The sequence below is a fragment of the Geotrypetes seraphini genome, chromosome 7 (genome assembly GCF_902459505.1).
Source record: "Geotrypetes seraphini chromosome 7, aGeoSer1.1, whole genome shotgun sequence".
Lineage (NCBI taxonomy): Eukaryota > Metazoa > Chordata > Amphibia > Gymnophiona > Dermophiidae > Geotrypetes > Geotrypetes seraphini.
In genome coordinates this window covers 22,992,912-23,017,766 of record NC_047090.1, presented here as the reverse complement: position 1 = coordinate 23,017,766, position 24,855 = coordinate 22,992,912, and the positions used below count along the sequence as shown (strand labels likewise).

Below are 24,855 nucleotides of genomic sequence, written 5' to 3'. Positions count from 1 at the left end.
GTCCCTGTCCCATCCCTGTAAGCTCTGTCCTCATCTGCACTTAAGTGTTGGAGGCTTGTGTAGATGAGGACAGAACATGTAGGGATGAGGCAGAGAATTCATGGGGACGGAGATGGAGCCAGATCCCAAAGGGACAAATTTGTCCTTGATAATTTTCTTTTTCTCTTTTTTGGCTGCCATGAGCCAAGTGACTGGAAATTCAACTCAGACTATTATTCAACGCCGGCTGTATCCATCTCTGAAAGGGTAGGGCATAAGGAATCATATGCTGTTTGCACAGGAAGGAAGGATTAAGTTCTTACTTCAATAATCCTCTTTCCTGTAGAACAGGGATCTCAAAGTCCCTCCTTGAGGGCCGCAATCTAGTCGGGTTTTCAGTATTTCCCCAATGAATATGCACAAGATCTATGTGCATGCACTGCTTTCAATGCATATTCATTGGGGAAATCCTGAAAACCCGACTGGATTGCAGCCCTCAAGAAGGGACTTTGAGATCCCTGTTCTACAGGAAAGAGGATTATTGAAGTAAGAACTTAATCCTTCCTTCCTGTGCAAACAGCATATGATTCCTTATGGATGGAAAATACCAGAGCAGTCTCTTGAGTCTTGGACAGGACAGATGTGCCTGAAACAAGCACCGAGGACCCAAAGGCCATGCCCACATGTGCTGACACTTCCACTCTAAAAAAAACTTTGTAAAGGTATGAAGAGTGGGCCATGTGGCTGTCCTGCAAATTTCATCAGGCAGCACTGCCCTGTACGCTGCCCAAGAAGTAGTCACACTTCTGGAAGAGTGACTTTTCAAGGTGACTGGTGGCTATTTACTACAGCCAATGTACACCGAGGAGATTGCCATGCAAATCCATTGGGAGATAGAAGCCTTAGAGGCTGGTCTTCCCCGACAATTAGAGCTAGATAAGACAAACAGATGGTTGAGAGCCTAAAATCATTTTGTCACCTCAAGATAGCAGAGAAGCACCCTCTGTACATCCAGCAATCTCAAAACCTTGTGCTGTTTCTTTTCATCCTTAGGCTGAAATGCAGGTAACCTCACTTTCTGAATGACATGGAATGCTGAACCACCTTTGGGAGAAAGGAAAGCACGGTGCGCAAAGACACTACTGCTTCTGTGAATCTGAGAAAAGTCTCTCTGCATGATAATGCCTGCAGCTTGAACACTCTCCTAACCAAAGTGATTGCAGCCATAAACACTGTCTTAACAGTCAGATCCATGATAGACACTTCCAATAAAGGTTCATATGGAGCCTTAGTGAGGGCCAATAATATGATATTAAGATTCCATGTTGGAAACAGCTGCCTCACTGGAAGGCGGAGCCTCAGTGCTCCCTTCAGAAACCTGAATCATCTGGACAAGAGGTTAGAGATGTTCAATTTACTCTGGCCTGGAAGTATGAAAGATTAGCTGCTTGAACTTTAAGAGATCCAACTGCCAGGCCCTTCTCCAAACCTTCCTGCAGGAATGAGAGAACCTCAGGAGTGGCAGTCCAGAAAGGATCCAACTGCTTATCCTTACACCAATGCTGAAAAATTTTCCATGCTTTAAGCATAGGCTGCCACTGTCGCTGGCTTTCTAGAACTGAGGAGAGTCAATATCACCATCTCTGACTATCCTTTCCGGTGACCCAAACGCACACCAACAATTACACCCCAACATTAGCACGCACAACAAATGCATGCATTGAATGGGAGGTCTGCCCTGACAGGATACTATTTTGTCTTTTTGAGGGTTCAAAAATGCTGAAAATAGGATTTTAGAGGTGGGAGACCCTTGGGATAACCCCAGAAAACCTTACTTTTGCTGATTTCTGACCCACCTCAATTTTCTCATAGATAGCAATGAGCTGTACTTTGCCTGCATCACCTTCTCATTGCAGCTGGACATGGAGAAGGAATTTCTGCCTCAGACAAACAAGTGTGGATCCAGCAGCTTGTCTTTTTAGGCTGCTTGTTAATCAGGTTCCAAAACCTGAAATCCTCAAACCCTCATGCTCTCACATGATTCTTTGGGGGGTGGGGGAGAGGATGCAGCCAACCTCCGCCTAGTCTCCCGGCCAGTCGCAGGATCAAATCATCCTGTGCTCAAGCGCTTGACTCTGCACCACTCCCAGGGAACCTATTCCCGAGCTCCAAGTTTTAGAGCAGGTTGGCCATGTAGATACTCTTTTAAACGTGTGGTCCTTCTGGCTTCAGACTCCAAAGTCTGACCCTTCTCCAGGCAGAGCTGTCCCAGGACTACTGGGAACCTCTTAGTATTGGGAAGCCTCAAAAAAGATTGGATTAATACCTAAAAATAACAAATCTAGTGCAAAGCAGAGGAAAAGACACCTTCTCAACTCGCTTGTAGAAGTTAAGACTGAAGAGAGAGGGCATTGCCCAAAGAGACAAAGAGGTTGAGCTAAGAAAAATGATCGATGCCTTCTACAATCCAAATCACGAGGTGGGTTGCACAGTCCATCCATAAGGAATCGTATGCTGTTTGCACAGGAAACAAAATTATCCTCTACGTATGCACTAAAATGAAACAAAATTACCACACAAAATGAGAATTTTCTGCCCTAAAATTCTACTGTATATAGCCCCTTCCCACTTCCTATCAAATGCAACATATACACTTTCTCCAACACAAATACAAAAAATTCTCTAAACCACCTGCTTAATATTCTGCTATAAAGAAGAGGGGTAAATAATGACCTTTTGCTAATTATATGGTGCTAATGAAAATAAATGGAGATTTTTCTGCCATAATTACATGCTAGAAATTGTGTATGCTGAGTGGAATCTTATACAGAGATATCTAATGAGCAGGGACAGCGATTGCTATGGTATCTCCAAGTAATCTATAAGCAGACTTCGGGGGTTTTTTGGTCCAGTGGTTATTTAACTTTTTTTTCTCTAGCTGAAATCATAACCAGTGCTGGGATCCTACTCTCAAATTGCAATGAACCATCTTTCACAGGCTATCAGAAATGTTTCTGTTATAACTCTCCCTCACCCTTAGGCTAGCTGCAGATATAAGGGCCCTTAGCATAGATGCACCAACAGTGGGCACCTTTTGGAGTCTAGTGGATGCATACTTTATGTTAGTCAGTAAACATTTATACTGAGCTTCCTAAGGTTTGCAAACACTGCCTCCATAGTATCCCCAGCCCTATCTGGCCAGCGAACAGAAGCTGGGTCTCCCACGTGGCAGCATACAGCACTACTACTAGGCCAACAGACCAGCTGCCTGTAAACAGACTTTTAAAATGGAACATACTTGTTTCCTATAACATTGGCTGTATGAAGGCTGCGAGGAAGCGGAGATATCCCCTCGGTCTCTGGTCTTGACCAAGACATACTTTCTAAAAAATAAATAAAATACACATTTACTACTGTCATCATGGAATACTCCAAAGTTATACCAGGTGACAAAAAAGGGAAAGCTAGACCAGCAGAATTGCATATTTCTTACCCTAATAAAGATAACATGATTTTAGATTATACAGTAACCACTGAAATGCAATTTAACAATATAAAACTGATAAAAGAATGAGATGAGGTTAGCGAATGCTATATGCATCTTCTTCAGATGCACTTAAAAAAATGTCCCTTCACCAACTAACTGGAGGAACTACAAGGTGTGAGGCTGCTGTCACCTGCCCTTTGTATGTAAGAAAAGATTTGAATTTATGATGTGAAGTACAGATCCTACAAGTTTCTTTTCTCTGTCTAAGCTGCAAATAATTTATATTAACTGCCAAATAGAAGATCAATATATTCTACCCTCATGCTGTCAATGAATAAAGAATATGCATAATAAGCCTTAAAAGCATCCATCTCCATTTATTTTTGTTTTTTTCAACTCACCTATGTCAAGTTCCCAAAAGTCACCAAGTCTGCAACCACACATTCCTCCAAAAATATACAGCTTTGGTTTCCCTGAATCCTTTTTGCAGTACACCACAGCTGTGTGAGACTCCCGAGGTGAAGGCAGTGGTCCCTTAGTTGCTGGAATGTTCCAGCCCACAACCCCCGAACTAGGTCGTAGCTCCAGTTCATAGAAATCGTTCAAATACCTGGCATGAGATGAAAAAAGGGAAAAGCAATAAATATAAGGAGACAGGCCATCTTTATGTGTTTGAAAAGTTTAATTTTTCATTTGGTAATAGCAGCTTCGAGTGGGTTATTCCAATGGTATTAGAAACCCAGAATGCTGTTAACCATGCCATCTTGCTAAGAGGATCTTGCACCATCATAAGGAAGAATGCTTGAGCCCTGCTAACAAATGGAATGTTCACTATTATTCCAAGAAAGTTTATTGAAATACTTTTTTTTTTTAGTTTTAAGTTTTTTATTGATTTTTTCATATATCAACAAGTGTTATAAATTTTCCATACAATTATCTTAACAATACACTTGATATCTCTATAATGTACTTTATATAAACCATATTTTATATTATTTTTCTTATGAATTTATATAACATATATATTGTAATAATTTTATCAATTATTATTTAATTATGAACCCTTTTCCCTCCCTTTATTACGTTAATTTCACATAAGACTATCACTCATTATGATATATTTTTTATAATGCATAATAAAGAGAATAAATTCCTTACCCCTTCCCTCCCTCCCTTCTTTAACCATTATCTTATTATGGGAAAAAATTAAAATCAGTCATTGCAAAAATCTGTTAATGGTCCCCAAATCCTCTTGAACTTATCCATATATCCTTTTTGTGTTGCAAATGTACGCTCCATCTTATATATATGGCAAACTGAGTTCCACCAAAAATATAGTTCAATCTGTCATAATTTTTCCAATTATGTGTAATTTGCTGTACTGCTACTCCAGTCAATATAAATAAAAGTTTATTGTTATTTGATGAAATTTGACTTCGAGCTCTCATTGCAGTACCAAACAAAATCGTATCATATGTCAAGGCTACCGGATTTTCTAACATCCTATTAATTTGAGGCCAAATTGATTTCCAAAATATTAATATGAATGGACAATAGAATAAAAGATGATCTAATGTCCCTGCTTCAAGATGACAATGCCAGCATCTATTAGACTTAGAGCTATCTATTCTATGTAAACGTGTGGGGGTCCATAAAGCTCTATGTAATATAAAAAACCAAGTTTGTCTCATAGAAGCTGACAATGTACATCTTAACCTCCAAGACCAAAGTCGTGGCCATTGAGATGCATTAATCTGATGCTTAATCTCAATGCTCCAAATATCTCTAAGACCATTTTTTTTCTTTTTATGTACAAATCCAGATATTAATTTATACCACATTTCGGCCTGGTGACCCATGGAATCTATCTGAAAACATAAGAATTCCATACTATGATAGTTATTAAGGTTTTTCCATTCAGAGAACCCTGTCTGAATGGCCTGCTTCAATTGCATCCATCTGAAATATTGTGATTTATTCAAACCGAATTTATTTTGCAATTGTGAAAACTCAAGCAGTTTACCTTTATTCATTACATCCTCTAAAATACGAATTCCAGCGATCATCCAATGTTTCCAGATAATTTTAAAACCGCCAACTTTGATCTTTGGATTGAGCCATATTGTTTGAGTCGTTGATTTAGTTATTGGAATAGGAGTTAGATTACTTATATATCTTATAGTTTTCCAAGTATCAACAAATATTTTGTGATCCTTATATAACCTTGGCATTTGAATACTGATAACATGACTCAGACGTAAAGGAAACATTAATCTCCATTCTAACCAGAACCAATCTGGTATATGTTCAATGGGCTCTGGGAGGATCCAATACATACCCTGACGCATAATATAGGCTTGATGGTACCTATAAAAATTTGGAAAATTTACCCCTCCCTCAGCAATTGGTCTTTGTAAAGATACTAGAGCAATTCTGGGGTTTTTTCCAAGCCAAATAAATTTTGTTAACATCTTATCCAATTTTTTGTAAAAAGACCCCTGAAAAAAAATTGGTATCATACGCATTTGGTAACAAACTACTGGTAATATCATCATTTTTACAGTTTGCACTCTCCCCCACCAAGATATGCATAAAGGATTCCATTGTTCACACATTTCTGACACTTTTTGTAATAAATTTTTTTCATTAATTTTCATAGTCTCATCCACAGTTTTTGTAATCCAAATTCCTAAGTATTTTAATCCTTCTTCTTTCCAAATAAAAGAAAATGAGTCAAATAAACTTTTTGTACAATGTACATTGAGTGGAAGCACTTCTGATTTATTCCAGTTTATTTTATAACCTGAAAATTTTCCAAATTTTTCAATCAATTCAAGCAAATTTGGAATGGTTTTTTCCGGATTTCTCAAATAAAGTAAAATATCATCCGCATATGCTGATAATTTATATTCTCTATCTGAGTGCGGAATACCCTGTATCTCCTTTACCTGTTCTATAGCTAATAACAAGGGTTCTAAAACGATATAAAAAAGCAAGGAGATAGTGGGCATCCTTGTCTAACCCCCCTCTGTAGAATAAATCTTTCTGAAAAATTATTATTGATATATAATCTAGCAGCAGGGGAGCTATACAATGCTTTTATTATTTGTATAAATCCGGATCCTATACCAAACCATTCCATTGCCTGAAACATGAAGGACCATTCCACTCTATCAAAAGCTTTTTCAGCATCTAATGAAATAGAGAATGCTGGGTCATTAATGGATTTTGTCAAATACAACATGTGATGTGCCAATCTAGTATTATGAGATGAATGTCTTTGAGCAACAAAACCTGTCTGATGCATATCTATAATGAAAGGGAGAGCTTTAGCCAATCTTAATGCTAATGCCTTAGTTAAAATTTTTCCATCCACATTTATTAAAGAAATAGGTCTATAAATTGAAACCAAAGTGGGATCTTTATTTGGATTAGGTAAAACTATAGTTATTGATTCAGCCATAGTACCTGTAATACAACCTTTATTTAGTTGTGTCTGATACAGTTTTAATAAATAGGGCATTATAATGTTTTGAAATGATTTATAAAACTCCACTGTATAACCATCTCCACCTGGAGCAGATCCAACCCTAAGGGATTTCAAAGCTGTATCTAACTCTTTTAAGGATATTGGCTCTTCTAAACTTCTTTTTATATGTTCAGGAATATTTGGTCCCTCTATTAATTTTAAAAAATCTAAACCATCCTTTCCTTTTTCGAATAAGGCTCAGAAGAATACAAATCTTTATAAAATTTTAAAAACTGTTTTATAATGGGATCAATTTGAGATAACATTTCACCATTCTCATTTTGAATAGCAATTATTTTTGGTTTTCTTTTTTTTGCTTTAAGATAATTTGCTAGCATTCTTCCCGCCTTATTCGAATTTCCATAATACAAAGCTTGCTGTACAAATAAATCTTTTCTAATAATTTTTGAAGAAATTTCATTATATTTACCTTTAGCTTTTAAAAGTTCTTGTTGTGTCAAATAATCCCATTTTTCAATTAATTTTGATTCTAAAGACTTCACCACTTTTTCCAATTCTGTAAATTGCTTTTTTTCCTTTTTTATTTGCAAAGCTGAATAAGAAATGATTTGTCCTCTAATGTATGCTTTAAAAGCATCCCACAAAGTCTCTATTGAAATTCCTTCTGTATCATTAATTTGAAAATAATCTTTCATTTTTTCCAGAAGATTTTTACAAAAGTCAGTATCTGTAAGCAATGCATTATTTAATCTCCATATAGGTCTATTTCCATTTTGATCTATTATTTTAATTTCAATCCACACTCCAGCATGATCAGATAGTATAATTGGATCAATGACAGCCTGTGTGACTTGATGTACTAATTGATTAGAAACAAAAATGTAATCTATTCTAGAAAAAGAATTATGAACCTGTGAACAAAACGAAAATTCCCGACCATCAAAATGAAGAATACGCCAAAAATCTTTTAAATCACAAGATTGTATCAAATTATCAAGGCCTAATGATTTTATAAATCTTCTCGGACTTTTATCTATCAGTGGATCCATGACAGCATTGAAATCCCCTGCTACTACTAAATTTGAAGTAGCAAGTGGAAGAATTAATTGTTGCAGAGTTTTAAAAAATTCATTTTGATTCGAATTAGGGGCATATATATTGAAGAGCGTCATGGTGGTATTTCCCATGTCCATTTCCACATATACCCACCTTCCAAGAGTATCAGCTGCCTTAAACTTAAATGAAGCAGAACATTTTTTATTTATTAGTATAGCAATACCAGCTTTTTTCCCTATTGCCGAAGAAAAATAACATTGTTTGACCCAATCACCTTTTAGCTTAATAGATTCAGTATTTGACAGATGGGTCTCTTGTATACAGCATATATCAGCGTTTTGTCTTTTTAAAAATAATAATGCCTTTTTTCTTTTAATTGGGTGATTGAGACCATTAACGTTTAAAGATATTATTTTAAGACCCATTATGTATTAATATAATTTGTAACATTTCACCCCAATCTTCAGTATTCTTTATAAACTCCTTTTTCCCATATATAAGATAAATCAAAGAATTAACTATTTTATGCAGACCCTTAAAATTTAATACCCCCCCACTTCCTCCCTCCCCACCCCATACATATACGAATACAGTGGTGCCTCACACAACGAACTTAATTGGTTCCAGGAGCAAGTTTGTTATGCGAAAAGTTTGTTATGTGAAACGTGTTTTCCCATAACAATACATGTTAAAAAAAATAATTTGTTCTGTAGCATAAAATATGCTAAGATGACATAAAAAAAGATAAATTTTTTGTTATTATTTTTATTTAGATACATCTAAAAACATAATTGTTTTTTTAAAACAACACACATTTTTTAAATTTAAAGACAGACTAAGTAGAGTCTAATTTTACAGTGAGAGAGGGCAGAGTCTCAGCGGCAAAAACTGGGACTTAACTGTTCATTTTTTTTTTTTCTAGCATCGGGGAAGCGGCGAGAGTAGCTCCGCCCTCCCCAACGCATCAGCAGTAGGCGCCGGGCCCCTGCGAGCCGACGGTCCGCCACTGCACAGGGAGCCAGGCGGAGAGAGGGCAGTTAAGCGCAGTGCCTGCGCGGAAGGATGCAGCTCGGGCGACTTCGTTGTGTGAAACGAAGTTCGTTGTAGGAAGCAAGACATGAAGTTCGTTGTGCGCAGCGTTCGCTGTGCGAGGCGTTCGTTATGCGAGGCACCACTGTACTTGGAAACGCAAAATTAGATCAGGTTTGACATCACTCCTTACAAGCTAAAAATAAAATACTTAAATTATCCTAAGCTCCATAATAGTAATATTACTATTAAAATTTAACAATTTATATATCTTTACTTTCTTATTTATATGGATATTTTCATCTATTCCAAGTTTGTTATATTAAGTTGAATTAAATGTATTTTAAAATTTTTTGAAGTTATACAATTTTTATCTAGGATAAGTTTACAATAAATCATTAAGCAAACATTTTATCTTCCATACCTATACTCATTCTTCACATTCATTATTTTTTCTATTCCATAAAATCCATTCATCCAAAATTAGAAGGTAGAAATTTTAATAAAATTAAAATCTATCATAACCCATTCTCTTTCTCATATTTTAATCATTCAATTGGAATCTTTAGTGAGTTCTATGCATAAACTTTCCTCTATATCTTGTGTAGAACTGTATCTTGAAAAGAATGGATATTAGCATATATCTGGATCCTAAAAACCTATCTATCCTATAAAGATATTATTCCTTCCTCTACATAGACAATTTATTTCATTTTATATAATATATCTTATGTTTAATAGTTTTCCAGTTCGTTTAGTCCCGCTGGTATGAACGCTCCTTTTTTTTTAAATTTTCCTCTTCAAGATCCCTCTTCTTCCTCCGTAGACGTGATGATGTGAGAACAACCAATCCTCTTTACTTCCGGTGCAGCTCAATGGTTAAATAAAGGTTTCCTCCCAATGCATATTTCTTCGCGTATTTTTTAGTAGTGACAAAGCGATCACCATTCTTCGGGCATATCCGTGTCATTAAGGGAATATTTGGCAGGAAAACAGTTATTCTGTATTCTTCTCAATTTATCAGAAATCCGACGTAATCAATCAATTCCCAGAGTCGTGTAATGTCACCGAATGGAAGCCAACACTCCGTCCTCTCTACGCATCACTCATTTATCTACGTCTTCACTGAATCAAGTTCCATGCTCGTGACAACGATCTTCCTTATTTTTAAAAGTAAGTTGAAAAATTCCATATATTCGAAACAGTTAATACAAACTGGTTTTTATTTTTTTCAGAGTATATTTGCGGTAACAATTTAAAATAAAATGAAATACAAACACAATCATTTGATATAAGTTCAGTCTTGATAAACTTACTCAGCGTTTTATTTAATAAGTCATTGGTTGTTCACATTGTTCTAGATATTCTGCTAATTTCTTGTGATCAGTGAAGTTTTGCGTTTTATTTCCCAAAGTTACTTTCATAACCGCTGGATAAAGAAGTCCATATCTTGCCCCTAGTGCCCTTAATTGAGGTCTTAAATCCAGTAGTTGTTTTCTTTTGAAGGCAGTTTCTCTGGCAAAATCAGGAACAATGTGTATACGTGCATCTTGACATCATAAATTTTTATTTTCTTTAGCTAGTTGACATATTTCAGCAACATGTTGGTATCTTAATAATTTAAATATTAAAGTTCTTGGACCTTTTTGTACTGCTGTTTTTTGTCCTGGTATTCTGTGTGCTCTTTCAATTTCAAGAGGCACTTTGGATTTCAGAGGTAGGATTTTTGGAAGAAATTGTTCAAGGAAAGTGATGGGATCATTTTTTTCCACTCCTTCAGGCATCCCTATAATTCTTAAATTATTTCTTTTTTCTCTATTCAAACAGTCTTCCAAGTCTCTCTTCATTATTTCCATTTCTTTCCAAGCTTTTTTATTTTGCATAACTTCAGTATGTACCTCTTCCGATTTTTCTTCTAAGTGAGTTATTTTGTTATCAATTAGGTCCACTCTTTTTGTAAGCATGGCTACGTCGTCAATTGCCTTTTGAAGTTGTTTTCTGATTTCTAAAACGATATCTTTGATCTGTCTTATTTCTACCATCATGTCTGGATCTCCTTCTGTAGGCAGCGGAACCTTTGAAGGTGTCCCTGGTTCAGGCTTTGATCTTTTATTACTGCTTGTTCCTGATCCTCCGGCTCCTGCATCGTTTTTATTTTGTTTACCCGATGCCATTTTCTTCTTATCCACCTTTTTCAGCGAAAAAATATCAATTTGGAGCTTTAAAATTTGAAATAATAGCTTGTCTGACAAGGAGCACTGCTATTACCCGACCATTTGCTTGCGTGTCCAAGCCACGCCCCCCGTTTATTGAAATACTTGATATTAACTTGAAAATCACTGAAAGAGGAGGAAAGTTAGAATTCTATTTTTAAAAAATGTATCTTATGTTGTGTACAATATTTGCAAATTCCAACCTGCTCCTTATCCAATTCAAAATTTTACAATTAGGCATTCCTCCTGGCAGCACTCTGTGCTATTAAATAGGAGATGTAGGACTTGCACAGAACCTGTAAGGGATGCTATCGAGACTGAACAAACTAGCCTGCTTAAGAACACAGTCTGTGGCTCTCAGCCAAAGGAATTTTGCTGCGACAGCTGGACTGGATGGGCAGAGAAATAAAATAGGGAAAATCATAGACAGCTATGAACAAAGATTCATGGCATCTTAAACTAGCTAAATCTGAGCTGGAAATCTGCAAAGGAAATTTATCAGACCAAAACCATTAAAATAAAACATTGTGACAAATTATTTTTAAGTTATTTAACCTGGTTCAAGTTCATTAAGATTTGTTATCTACACAATATCAAATATTTCAATGTGTATAACAATTTGTAAAAAAAAAAAAAAAAAAAGGGGAGGACAAGACAAGACATTGGATACAAATTATATACGTTCTGAAACAAACTGGTGCAAAAGGCATGAGGGATGAACTACAATCTTTAAAGAAAGAAAAGAAGCATTTAGGGAAAAACACATGTGGTGCAGTGTTCTCCCTAGGGCCTATCAGCCCGGCGGTCTGCCCGGGTAATTTAGATGACCGCCCAGCTAAATTCTGCTGCTGCTGCTCAACATTAAAAAAAAAAAAAAAAAAAGCCGGCTTGGAGATTTCACCTTAGCCCATAGTGAACTTATGTTCCGGGGCTCTAACATATGCGTGCCGGCTTCCCTTCTCTTCCCTACGAAACCGGAAGTTATGTCGGGGGGGGGGGAGAGAAGAGAAGGGAAGCAGGCATGCACATGTTAGAGCCCCGAAGCATGCGTTCGCTACGAGCTAAGGCGGGAGACAGGTCAGTAAAGCTTACCACTTGCTCTTCTTGCTGCCGGGTCCTGCCTACTTTCAGTTTCCGTGAAGACAGGACCCGGCAGCATTTCTCCCAATCGATTGTGATCTTGGGCCGATCAGCCTTCCTCCCCGACGGCAGAACTGACGTCGGGGAGAGGAATGCTGGTCGGCCTGGAAGCAGGGAGAGCTTGGGGCGGCGGCAGCGGCGGCTTTGGGGCCTGTTATCCGATGGTGGTGGCTTGGGGGCCTGTTCCCCGATGGTAGCGGCATTGGCAGTGGCTTGGGGGAGGGCAAGGAGAAAGAAAGAAAGAGGGCAGGCAGGGAGACAGAAGGAAAGAAGAGAAACAGAAAAAAAGAAAGGGGGCATGAAGAGAGAAAGAAAGGGCAGGGAGAGAAGAAGAAAAAGTTGGGGGGAGGGGAATGAGGTCAGGAGGACAGGAAGCATACAGGCTGAAAGAAGGGAAGAAAGATTGGATGCACAGTCAAAAGAAGAAAGTGCAACCAGAGACTCCTGAAATCACCAGACAACAAGGTAGGAAAAATGATTTTATTTTAAATTTACTGATCAAAATTTGTCTGAATTTATATCTGCTGCCTATATTTTACACTATGGTCCCCTTTTACTAAACCGCAATAGCGGTTTTTAGCGCAGAGAGCCTATGAGCGTCGAGAGCAGTGCTGGGCATTCAGCGCAGCTCCCTGCACTAAAAACTGTTATCGTGGTTTAGTAAAAAGGGAGAGGGGGGAGTATTTGTCTATTTTTGTATGATTGTTACTGAGGTGACAGTGCATAGAGTCATCTGCTTTGACCTCTTTGAAAAAACCCCGGAATAGGAATGATTATTAACATTTTCTCTGCGTATAGTGTGCTTTGTGGGTTTTTAAAAAATTTTTTATTGTTGGTAGATCATTTTGACTTGGTCATTTTAAAAGTAGCTCGCAAGCCCAAAAAGTATGGGCACCCCTGCTCTAGAACATCGCTCCTTAGTTTTATCAATTAGTGCAGTGAAGGGCCAGCACTTTACATCTTATCGCCTCATTCTTTCTTTTTTCTCCTCATATACAGCACGGTTCTTTATTCTAAGCACTCTGGCACTAACAGTACTATGGGTGCCTTGTGCTACTTTCACTACCACTTGCAGTCAGGTTCGGCATTTTATCATGGTTTTGGGTTTTTATTTAGTTTTTCACCAGTATTTTCATTTATTTATTAAAGCAGCATTTTTTTAACAGGCCGATACCCCTCCCCTATCAGTGTGCATTCAATCCACTGCTGACACTTTTTTGGCACCTCTTTCAATGGATCAAATATCATAGCCCCACTGTCGCATGTTCACATTTATTCTGCATATGAGTTTATCTCATCGGTGCAAAGACCTTTTTGGTAAGTCCATTTTACTCTCCCTTTTTTACTTTCCCGAGTGCTGTGATTTTATTCTTTGGTTTTAATAGAAGCTCATTTGTACAATAATTTAGATCTTTCCCAGGTTCACTTTTCATCTACCCGGTCGGCTTGTCTTTGAGCTACTATCGGCTTGTTTTCAAGATACACTCTGTATTATCAGCTGCTCATTTCCCATATGTTTACTTTTGCCCTGTTTAGGTCTATATAGTCTAGGCATACTGTTTGTAACCAGCCATCATTTTAAGTATGTATATGCCCTATTTTAGGGGGGAGTTAACTTCTTTTAGCATGTTATTTCATTAATTCTGAGTTCGGTGTTACAATATGTTGTTCTTGGTTTTTAGTTTACACATTATTTATTCTTTTCTATGACGTGTTCGCATCGCAATTTTACTCAAAAGTATAAATAGGTATCCATATTCAAATTTCATCACGGTGCTCTGGTTTGGGCTCCAGTATTTGTCACTTCCGTCCACCAGGTATGGCTATCCGTTACTGTCTCATATTTTAAAGACTCACTCGTTATGATTAACGGTGATCCACATGTCTCTTCATAATGGACATGTCCGATTTTAGCATTTGGATCTTAGAACTATGGGTTTGGTCTTTTCTGGTTTCCTTTCTATAGTCTGCTTTTTGTCTGGAATCTTTTGAGTTTAGAATTACATTTTATGACATTTTTGTCATTATAATTGTATGACATGTCTAAATCAGTCAAGTTATCCATTCTTTTTATTATTTTTTGTCCCCTCATACAGTGGCAGACCGCCCCGGGAGCCAGCCATAGGGAGGTACAAAGCTGGCTGGATCCAGAACCTTCCAAGCTGCTCTAAATGGCACCTACACCTCAGCATGGCTGCCGAACTTATTCTGAAGCAGAGTCGGCAGCCGCACTGAAGTGCAGGAAGGTCCCGCGATGACTGCATTTGCCGCCTCTGACTCCGGAAGACGTAAATGATGTCTGAAGGGGTGGACCGGCAGCTGCAGTCATTGCGGAACCTTGCCGCAACTCCCTGCGTCTGCCAGCCCACCCCCTTCAACGTCACTTACATCTTCCAGAGGCAGAGGCAACAGAAGAAGTCATCATGGGACCTTGCTAGTTTGGAGGGAGAGAGGAGCATAGAAGGGTGGTGGAGGGAGAAAAAGGAGGTCAGGGTGGTATGGAAGGGTGGTGGAGGGAGAGAAAGGGGGCTGATGGAATTGGTGCGCAGGGAAAGGAGAGAGAGACATAAGGGGGAAGGATACTGGATGGAATTGGGTTGGAGGGAGAGAAAGGGGGCAGATGCTGATGGAAGTGGGGGGAAGGGAGAGGAGAGAGTGAAATGCCAGACTATGGGGGTGTGGGAGAGGGAAGGGAAGAAGAGGAGAGAGATGCCAGAACATTGAAGGAGGGAAGGGAAGAAGATGGATGCCAGAATAATAGGGGTGAAGGGAGAGATGGAAGGGGAATACAAGGAGAGAAGATGACATATAGAAGGGGCAGAGAGAGGGTAGACAGTGGATGAAAGGAAGAGAGTGACAAGACTATGAGGAAAGCAGAAACCAGAGAAGACAATGTAGAAAAAAATTATATTTATTTATTTTTTTGCTTTAGGGGAGATGCATCGCTGTTTCTATGGTGTTGCATTGTATGCAGAGTCCAGCTTCTTGGTGGTTCAATTTAACCATTGTCTACGTTTTTCTATTTTATCCCCCCTTTTACAAAACTGTAAAGCGTTTTTTTAGCACCGGCCATGATGGTAATTGCTCAGAATTCTATGAGAGTCTGAACTGTTACTACCATGGCTAAAAACCACATTACAGTTTTGTAAAAGGGAGAGGGGTTAGTTTGTGATTACATATTCCATACTAGACGAAGGTGTTTTCTATGTTCTGTGTGTTCGAAAGACCATGGTTTTCAGTTAGGATTGACTGTGTAGGATTGATTTGTACTTGTCTGGCTTGTTTAGTTTCACAATGGGTGTATTTATGTACTGCTCACTACAATATGTAAGATGCTGCCTTTTCCTAGGTACACTCTTGTGTGATGTGTAGATTGTTACTAAAAATCATGTTTTCATACAGATTGGAGGGGGTTGTGTCAAAAAATGATGGGCCTCGGGTGTCATATATGCTAGGTACACTACTGCCTTCATAGTTTATATCTAATTCACAAGCCTGCTTTTAGGACCTACAGGGTATGTATCCCTCTGATTCATGACAATTTCACTTCTCATGTTATCTTATCCATTCTTTTATTATACAACTGCCCAAATAAGCATCATTCTTTGACGTGATTGGACCTTGAAAACTAACAGCAACAGTGTTCTCCCCAGAAATTTTTCCAGCCATGAAAAACATTTGTTGCATTTAGTGTGCCACAAAAAAACATTTGCTCCGTTTAGTGTGCCGGAGTTAAAAAAGTTTGAGAGACGCTGCTCTATACCATTTGAAAGAGGGCAAATATATAATTATTCACTTCTAGAATTGGATACTTCTTAAATTTAATATAAATATTATGGAACAAGTGTCAAACCTTAGGAAAGGCAGTCATATTGAACATTGGAAAATAACTAATACAAATAGTACACATTTAGGGCTCCTTTTACTAAGCTGCGATAGCAGTTTTACCGCGTGCTTAGCTTGCGCAGAATTGCCGCACATGCTAGACACTAACGCCAACAATTCTGCACGCGCTAAAAATGCTATTGCAGCTTAGTAAAAGGAGCCCTTAATTTTCCCCACCACCAAATTTCCCTGTCCCACCCCACCCGGCTACTTTTTCATGCCACCCGGCTGGAAAAAATTTCTGGGGAGAACACTGTGGTGGGAGCACATAAAAAAAAAAAAGAAGAATTTAGCGACCTGCTCGAAAGATTGATGGCGATCTACTCGTAAGATTAATTGAAAGGTCACTTTCAATTTCCCCCAAGAAGCTGCTAGAATTCAACAGTTTCACAAATCAGCTCACATGGGATGAGATTTGATTAATTTATGTGTGTACATTTTTTATTTATCAGCCAGATGCATGAGAGTACTAATCTGTGATGCTAGCTAATTTGGCTCTCTCCTGGAGTACAAGAATTGTAGATAAGCAAGTAATATAATTTCAGAATGGTCTCAGAAAAAATTCTGAATTTATATAAGAAAATACTTGCATGTATTACAGAAAACTTTAATATGAAGATTCAAATACCTGCCCAAAATTCATAGGGGTCCTATTACTAAAGCTTAGGGTATACGATTAGAATTAGTATGTACTAAGGGGCTGATTCTGTAAGTGGTGCCACTTTCAGAATCAGGGATACCAGCATCTAGCAAGAACCATAGGCCCTGGAAATATAGTCCAGGGCTTTACGGGCTTACATTTACAGCACCTAGTGAACCGGACTTCAAGCCCCTACAGCACCTTGCAGGATTGCAGCTAGCGTCGCCTAATGGCATTGAAGTCTGGCACTGCTCTTAAACATACCCACTTTTGGGATTCAATGTTGCTAAGCAACACTAGAGGCCATGGACCTAGGCACCAGTCCTGGAGACCGTATAGAATTACCTTTTTTTAAACAAGGTTTTAATTGGGTTTTAATGGCGCAACCAATTAGAACCAATAAAAAAAACTTAAATGAGTAACCAGAAAGCATGATATGGTGACTAACTTTCAGTGGCTTTTCGAGAATCGGCCCTAAATGCTAAGTATAAAATGGGCTTCTCATAAGTATAAAATGGGCTTCTTACCATTTAGCACGTGCTAATTCCATTAGAATATTCTACGCTTTATTAAAAGAGCCCTATAGTAACTTATTCATCAGAAGGTTTAGGTAGACTTCAAGGCACAGAAACAGAACCTAACAAAACGTGTGAAGGACATTTATTTCATTACAATTTACTCAAGTTGCCTTGAAGTTCCTTGATGCATTAAAGCAGCTTGGATGTGGTGTGGCAGTCTGCACCATGTTATATCATAATAATACAGTTTATTTCATTTTAAAAAATTGTGTCCAAACCTAGCTGTCATACCTGGGAACATTGTTGTTTGAATCTTCACTTTCATTTGCCAAGCCACCAAATAAATAACACTTGCTCCCATGTAAAGTGAGGCTATGGCCCAGGCGAGGACAAGGTGGCACACCAGTGGATGGAAGGCGGGGTTTTAGTTTCTTCCATAGCCAACGACTTGCCTTAAAAAAATAAACATTTTTTTATTTTGAATACACATTAAAAGAAATAAATATTGCATAATCTATTATTCTGAAGTTTTCAAATATTCTTGAACGTCTTAATGACTCAAAATTTTTTTTTTCTTTAAAGTAAAAGCTTTGGATCAACTGAGGAATCCTCTCAGCAAATTCTAGATACGATACATTTACACCCAGACAGGAAACCGTGGTCACATATCATCTGAGTAATGCCTACAGGTTTTTTCAGCCCATGAGTGATTAAGCTATCCTAAAGCAGAAATAGCCAATGCTGAGCCCTCAACCATAGGGTTAGCCTAAGGCACAGGACCAACTGATGTTTCTTTGACGACCCTAATAGTGCTGTGGCTAAAAGGTGGCTTCCCTCCAGCCTGGTGAGGAGATGATTGCTGCTTAGATATACTGCTCAAGGTTCAGACTTCTAAGAAATAGAAAAATACAATTAAACACAATAGAAGTAACTGAGTTCCCTCCTACCTGTAATTCATACAGCTCACTACTGTATCGCCCATATTCCACCATTCCTCCAAATACCAGAATTCGAGTCCCATCACAAACAAACCCATGGGCAGCACAGCCTGGAGGAATATCTCCCCTCACAGCAGGAAGGAACCACTGATTGGTAGCTGGTGAGAAATAAAAACAATTTAACTGTACTAAGCCAGAGTTTTTAACCACCTTCTTTCATTTATCAAGAATAAAATCAGTTTGGTTCTAAAGAAATGTGTTTATCTACAACTTTCAGTTAATTAAAAGTTAATTATTAACTTATGGGCCCTCCAAAAAAGTTTTCTCCATGAAAGGATTAGGCTTTTGAAGTTCTAAATAATTTTTTAGGAATTAATAAAGTCTTTATTAATAGCAGAATGGCAGACATAGCAGAAGACACAAATTAATAGTTTTAAAAATATACTCTATACCACAGGTGTCAAACTCAAGGCCTGTTGGGCAAATCCGGCCCGCCTGGTCAGTTTATGCGGCTCACAGTCCAATACCCCCAGTGTTACCTTGTGACTGGCTCCCTCCTCCTCACAGCCGTAGTGTGAACATAAGAATTGCTGCTGCTGGGTCAGACAAGTGGTCCATCGTGCCCAGCAGTCCGCTCACGTGGCGGCCCTCTGGTCAAAGACCAGCGCCCTAACTGAGATTTGCATCCCACACCTCAGAGAGAAGGCTTCTGGTTCAGGTGGATGCACGAGGAGCCGCTGCACGCAGTCTGTGCACACTACGGCTGTGAAGAGGCGGGAGCCGGCCACAAGATAACACTGGGGGCATTGGACTGTGGGCCGCATAAAATAGCCAGGTTGGAGCTGGCCAGAAGGTTAGACACCCGCCGGAGTGAGGCACAGCATGGAGGGAAGGAGACAAAGGTAGGGGGAATGATTTTATTTTTAAGTTAGTGTTTGAATTGTGTTAATTTTGAGCATTTTAATCTGCTGTCTAACTTTTACACTGCTCAGGAAGAAATACACTTGTTTCTTTTTCTCATGCAGACTCTTGAATCTTAGGGTGTTTTTTTTAAATATATTAGTACTTTTAGTTTTTGGTCCCGTATTTGCATAGGGGTTATCTGTGCTCTGGTAGGAATGAATGTTGAGAAGCATACAATGTGTTTTGTGTAGTTTAATTTTGTGGTTAACAATTACCATTATGTGTTAATCTATAATAATAAAACCCTAAGCGCGCATGCGCACTTCTACCTGCGTGATCCGTATGTCCGTGGCAGGCAGGAGTGCGCATGCATGCTACTGGCAGATAGCACGGACCTCCCTCCTCTCCAGCTCCTCCAGGCATCGAGCGGCAGTCCTCCATCCAGTCCACCGAAGGGCTCTTCTGTCTGCCCTCCTCTTCTATAAAGCCTACTGAGGTTCGCGGCTGGCTGCTCTGCACCTCAGTAGCACGTTCCCTCTGATGCACCAGATCGCGTCAAAGGGAACATGCTACCGAGGTACATAGCGCCTGCCAGATTCGCTACAGCCGGCCGCGATCCTCAGCAGGCTTTTTTGATTGCAGATTGCTCTCTCTCTCTTTCTTCGGGGCAGACATGAACAACCAGGAAGAAAAGGTAAAGGGTGCTGGACAGGGGGGGAAGTAACAGGCAGGGAAGCCTACTGCTGGACAGGAGGAGCAGGGAAGAGGTGCTACTGGACAGGGGGGAAGATAACAGGAAGAGAGGCCTACTGCTGGACAGGGGGAGCAGGGAAGAGGTGCTACTGGACAGGGGGGGAGGTAAAAGGAAGGGAGAAGGGCTACTGCTGAACAGGGGGAGCAGGCAAGGGGTGGTGGTGGACAGCCGAGGAAAGAGAGAGACAGAAAGACAGACACACACATCTATTCTAGCACCCGTCACTGTAATGGGCTTAAATACTACTAAGATTATATTGTGTGTGTATATATATGAAAAATGAATGGAAAAAATTGTGTTATAATTAGTATTATTATGGGGGAGGGGTCTGGCCCACGACTTAGCCTGTGTTTTGGATTTCAGCCTTTTAATGTCATTGAGTTTAACACCCCTTTACAGTAAACCACTTCTCCACCCCATTTACTATTACTGTTGAATTACTGTAGTTGAATAATGCTATAAAACATATGCAGCACTGTAAAGACTAAGTGGTCACAGTTGCTGGCGGTGGAATAGTTAGGGGTTGAGCCTTGACAAAGCTGAGAGGTGAAACATGTTGGTGGTAAAATCCCTAGCCAGAGACCACACTATCTTAAGCTAAGTATAATGCTTAAATAATCTAAACAAGTTTAAAGCACATAAAAGTTAAAAGTTTTAAACAAGATATATAAGATTAAAAAGTGGGACCCGATGATGAGTTGACTCATAAATCTTAGAGCAATGAGGATATTTGAGCTCTAAGTGGTGCCGCTGAGGATCCTGAATAAAAGTTAAAAAAATATACAGTATACTAATAAGGGTTGTAAGATAAAATAGGGGATAAGTGAACCACTGTTTTTTGATGACACTGTAGAGAGAGACATACTACAGTTTCCTCTCCATGGAGTTTACATTCCAGTCAAGTTATATTAACATTCCAGTCAAGTTATATTAACAGAAACATGACATACTTCAGAAATGGTTAAATTAGGATGTCGGCTTGAGGTGATTCTTCCCTGGCTCTGCAGCAACTGTACTACCTGCTGAACAACCTGACGCCCCTTGGACTCCAAGGGAGCTCTGATCAACCAGTCGCCCAGATACGGGTGAACCAAGACAGGGTGTGAAGATGAGCCACCACCACCATGGTGAAAGGTCCTGGGTGTTGTCACCAACCCAAAAGGCATTGCCGCAAATTGGAAATGTTGACCCAAGACATGGAACCTTAGATACTTTAAGTGGTCCGGAAAAATGGGAATGTGAAGATATGCCTCCGTCAGATCCAGGGAGGCTAGAAACTCTCCCAGCACTACCAATGCTATCACTGAACACACCATCTCCATGCGGAAGCAAGGCACTTTCAGTGCTGCATTGACAGCCATGAGGTCCAGAATCGGTCTCCAGTCATCGAAGCCTCTTTTTGGAACGATGAATTATATTTAGTATCTACCATTGCCTGAGTCTCACTCTGAAACGGGTTCTATGGCCGCAATATCTAGTAATCTGCGGACTGTGGCCCATACCTGAACCGCCTTTTCAGGGGGGCCCGCCAGGGAATCCAGAAAATATGCGGTCAGAGTACAGAGAAATTCCAATTTGTAGCCATCTCTGAGAATCTCCAAGACCCAGCAGTCGGAGGTAATGGCCTGCCATTCCGCCCAAACAGCTAACAACCACCTCCAATGCGCGGGGGGAGACACCAGCCTGGCGTCAGAATTGCTTCTTTGCAGGAGCCGCTGGACGACTCCCGATGGACAGCCGATCTCGAGAAGGGCACAATTATGAACGAGAGCATCTGAAGAGTCAAAAATTAGGATGCCCAAACCCTTAGAAGTGTGGGATCTATTCACAGGCAGCGACTCGGGCCTGTGATCCTGCAGGCTGGCCATAAGGTCATCCAGATCCTGGCTGAACAGCAGCTGTCTCTTAAAGGGCAACTGACTCAAGGTCACTTTAGAAGACGAATCGCCAACCCATTGCCAGATCCAGAGCATCCTGCGAGCCAAAACAGAAGAGGCAGAAAACTTAGCAAAGACTTTCAAGATGTCAAACAATGCATCAGCCATATAATCTACTCCCAAGATTATGAAATCCAAGTCACGAAGCACCACAGTGTCAGGATCACCACAGTGTCAGGTTCATGGCGCAACTTGGAATGGCATGGCCGGGCCATGAAAGAATAGACCAACGCCACCCTAACACCAGCGGCAGCCAAATTAAACAGACACTTAAGGACAAAATCCACACATCAGTCCTGAATATCCACATCACTGGGAAAAGAATGATGACCTGTGTCACCGAGGAATCCACCTTCGGGAAAGTAAAGCACTTGTTAAAGGCATCTGCCATGGGACAAAACCGAGGCATGTCGCAAGCACATTTCAACAGACCCTCAGGAGTCTCCTAGATATCCATAAGAATCCGAATAAGGTAAGGATGAACTGGAAGACAGGCGGATTGTGGCCTCTGGTCACTCATGAGGAACATTCTGCAGTGACAGGCTGCTATAGCTTTAATTCCTGGAGAGATTCAGAGATCAAATTCACATGATGTGCGTGTTTGAAAAATCTGTGCACAGTGGGTTCCCCCCCCTCCCCAAATCAGGGACTCTGCACTGATCTGGATCCTGTAGATCTGCGGTCACTGGTGCCCCCCTGCAAAAGCAGAGGTATGGAAAGCGTATCTGGCACAACCGTGGGCACTACTGGCTTACCTGCTGGCACCCCCAAGTAGAGACAAAAGACCTTGGTCCACAGGAGCAGGGGTCCCTGTGACCAACACGGAGGCCAGCGGAAGGGAAACAGGCAGAAACTTTTTAACCAAGTATGCCTGATAAAGCATATTAACAAAATCCAGGAGAAACCCATCCTCCACGGTGGGAGCTGACCCCTGCAAATCAGTTAATGGCATTTTTATTATGTTCATGCTCTTTTTTTATATATATTGTAAACTCGCTTAGAAATTAGATAAGCAATTAAATCAAATTTTAATAAAACCTTGAAACCTTTGGAGGCTTTATGAGGTTTATCTCTCGAGAAACGCTTACATTTCACCATAGCATCGCCTTTACAGTATACTCCCTAGGGCCCCTGATACTATTTTTGCAAAAGATGGGACAGCACCATTTTGGAGGTTGAAGGCAGTGAATACGAGCAAGCCTCGCACCCCTCATAGGCCGCAATGCACACTGAACATGGCTGCACATCTAACAGCTATCCACCGCAAATGAGGCTATGAATCTATGATATCCTGCCATGGAGAGGTCATCTATGTGGTTTTCTTTCAAATATAGCGGGCAAGTATAAAAATAACTTTAAAATCAAATCTGGAAAAATCCAAGATGGCCACAGAGAGTGCCTATTTTGACTAAAAATAGCCCAGGAAAACCACAGAGAACCCTCAAAAAAATGGTGATTTTAGGTAGGGCATGCAGGGAAACCACCCCAAAAAAGCTTTTTAAGACCCCCCCCCCCCTGAATCAGGCTGTCAGCATGTACTCACTGCAGACAGAGCTGAAACAGCTCACAGGGAGATCCTCTGCTTCAAATAGCTGGACTGTCTTCTGATTGCCCCACCGGCAGGACCTCCATAGCTGGGTAACTCTGCCACCCTCGGACACAACGGCAGACCCCTGGTGGAGGAATGCAGTCTGGCTTTGATCCTAGATGCGCCTCCACAAAAAAATGCAGCCTGCGCTCGACCCACTAGCGGAAAAACCTGGGGTGCGCAAGCTCCCAAGGGAACAGTCCCTGAGCCCCGATCTGATGTGCAAGCTGTCCAGGGGGTTTACTGACAAACAGGGAACCCCCCAGAAGCAGACTTTCCCAAAGGTCTGCAATCTCCCGAAATCAGAGCTGTCCCCGCAGGAAACCTCTGCATCACAAGGGCGAAAACCACAAACACAAAGACTGAAATTACAGAAAATAAAACACGAGCAGAAGACAAGCTTCCACAGCCTGGCTTGAAGGAGACTGATGCTTATAAGGGCAGTGATGAGGTAAGAGGGGGAAGGATTTAAGTCCCTAAAGTTTGAGGCTTCCTACAAAGTCTTGGTGGGTAGATGGAAATAACCCATTGGTCCCAGAATTAAATGAGATTGTACAAGAACAATATTTCATCTTGTGGCACTTTTCCCTTGTTCACAGATACCTAAATTGTAATTAAAAATTCACTGCAATGCCTGCATAATCTTGTAATTAAACTTTTGCTTTATAAATTCTAGTTCCTCTTAAATGCTTTAAGTGTCTGTTCTTGAGTATGACACAGAGTCAAGTTATAAGCAGGTAGTGCATTTCCCAAATTAACTTCTATTATATACATACATACACACACAGCAAAAAAGACAAGCTCCTACAGTCTGGCTTCTAGAAAGAAACTGGCTATGGAGAGGAAGATCTTGCTTGACGAACTTGCTGCACTTCTTCAAGGGAGTAAACAGGCAGATAGATAAGGGCGACCCGGTCGACATTGTATATCTGGATTTTCAGAAGGCGTTCGACAAAGTCCCGCATGAACGACTATTTTGAAAAATTGCGAACCATGGAATCGAAGGTGAAATACTCATGTGGATTAAACACTGGTTGGCGGATAGGAAACAGAATGGCGTAAAAGGACAATACTCAGACTGGAAAAGCGTCATGAGTGGAGTGCCGTAGAGTTCGGTGCTTGGACTCGTGCTCGTCAACATATTTATAAACGACCTGGAAATTGGTATGACGAGCGAGGTGATTAAATTTGCAGACGATACAAAGTTATTCAGAGTAGTGAAGACACAGAAGGATTGCGAAGACCTGCAACGTGACAAACACGCTCGAGAAATGGGCTGCAACATGGCAAATGAGGAT

The 24,855-nt window shown here is 40.1% G+C and overlaps 1 protein-coding gene across 6 annotated transcripts in view; it reads right to left on the bottom strand.

Moving 5' to 3' along the window:
* Positions 1-24,855, bottom strand: part of HCFC2 (host cell factor C2) — a 154,743-nt gene that overhangs the window by 116,884 nt on the left and 13,004 nt on the right. For all 6 annotated transcript variants that reach the window (XM_033953353.1, XM_033953355.1, XM_033953354.1 and 3 more), the window contains exons 2-5: positions 18,385-18,533; positions 17,729-17,889; positions 3,868-4,076; positions 3,278-3,362 (exon numbers count right to left, since the gene is read on the bottom strand). In XM_033953353.1, coding sequence (XP_033809244.1) covers positions 3,278-3,362; positions 3,868-4,076; positions 17,729-17,889; positions 18,385-18,533 — 604 coding nt within the window. The remainder of the gene's footprint in view (positions 1-3,277; positions 3,363-3,867; positions 4,077-17,728; positions 17,890-18,384; positions 18,534-24,855) is intronic.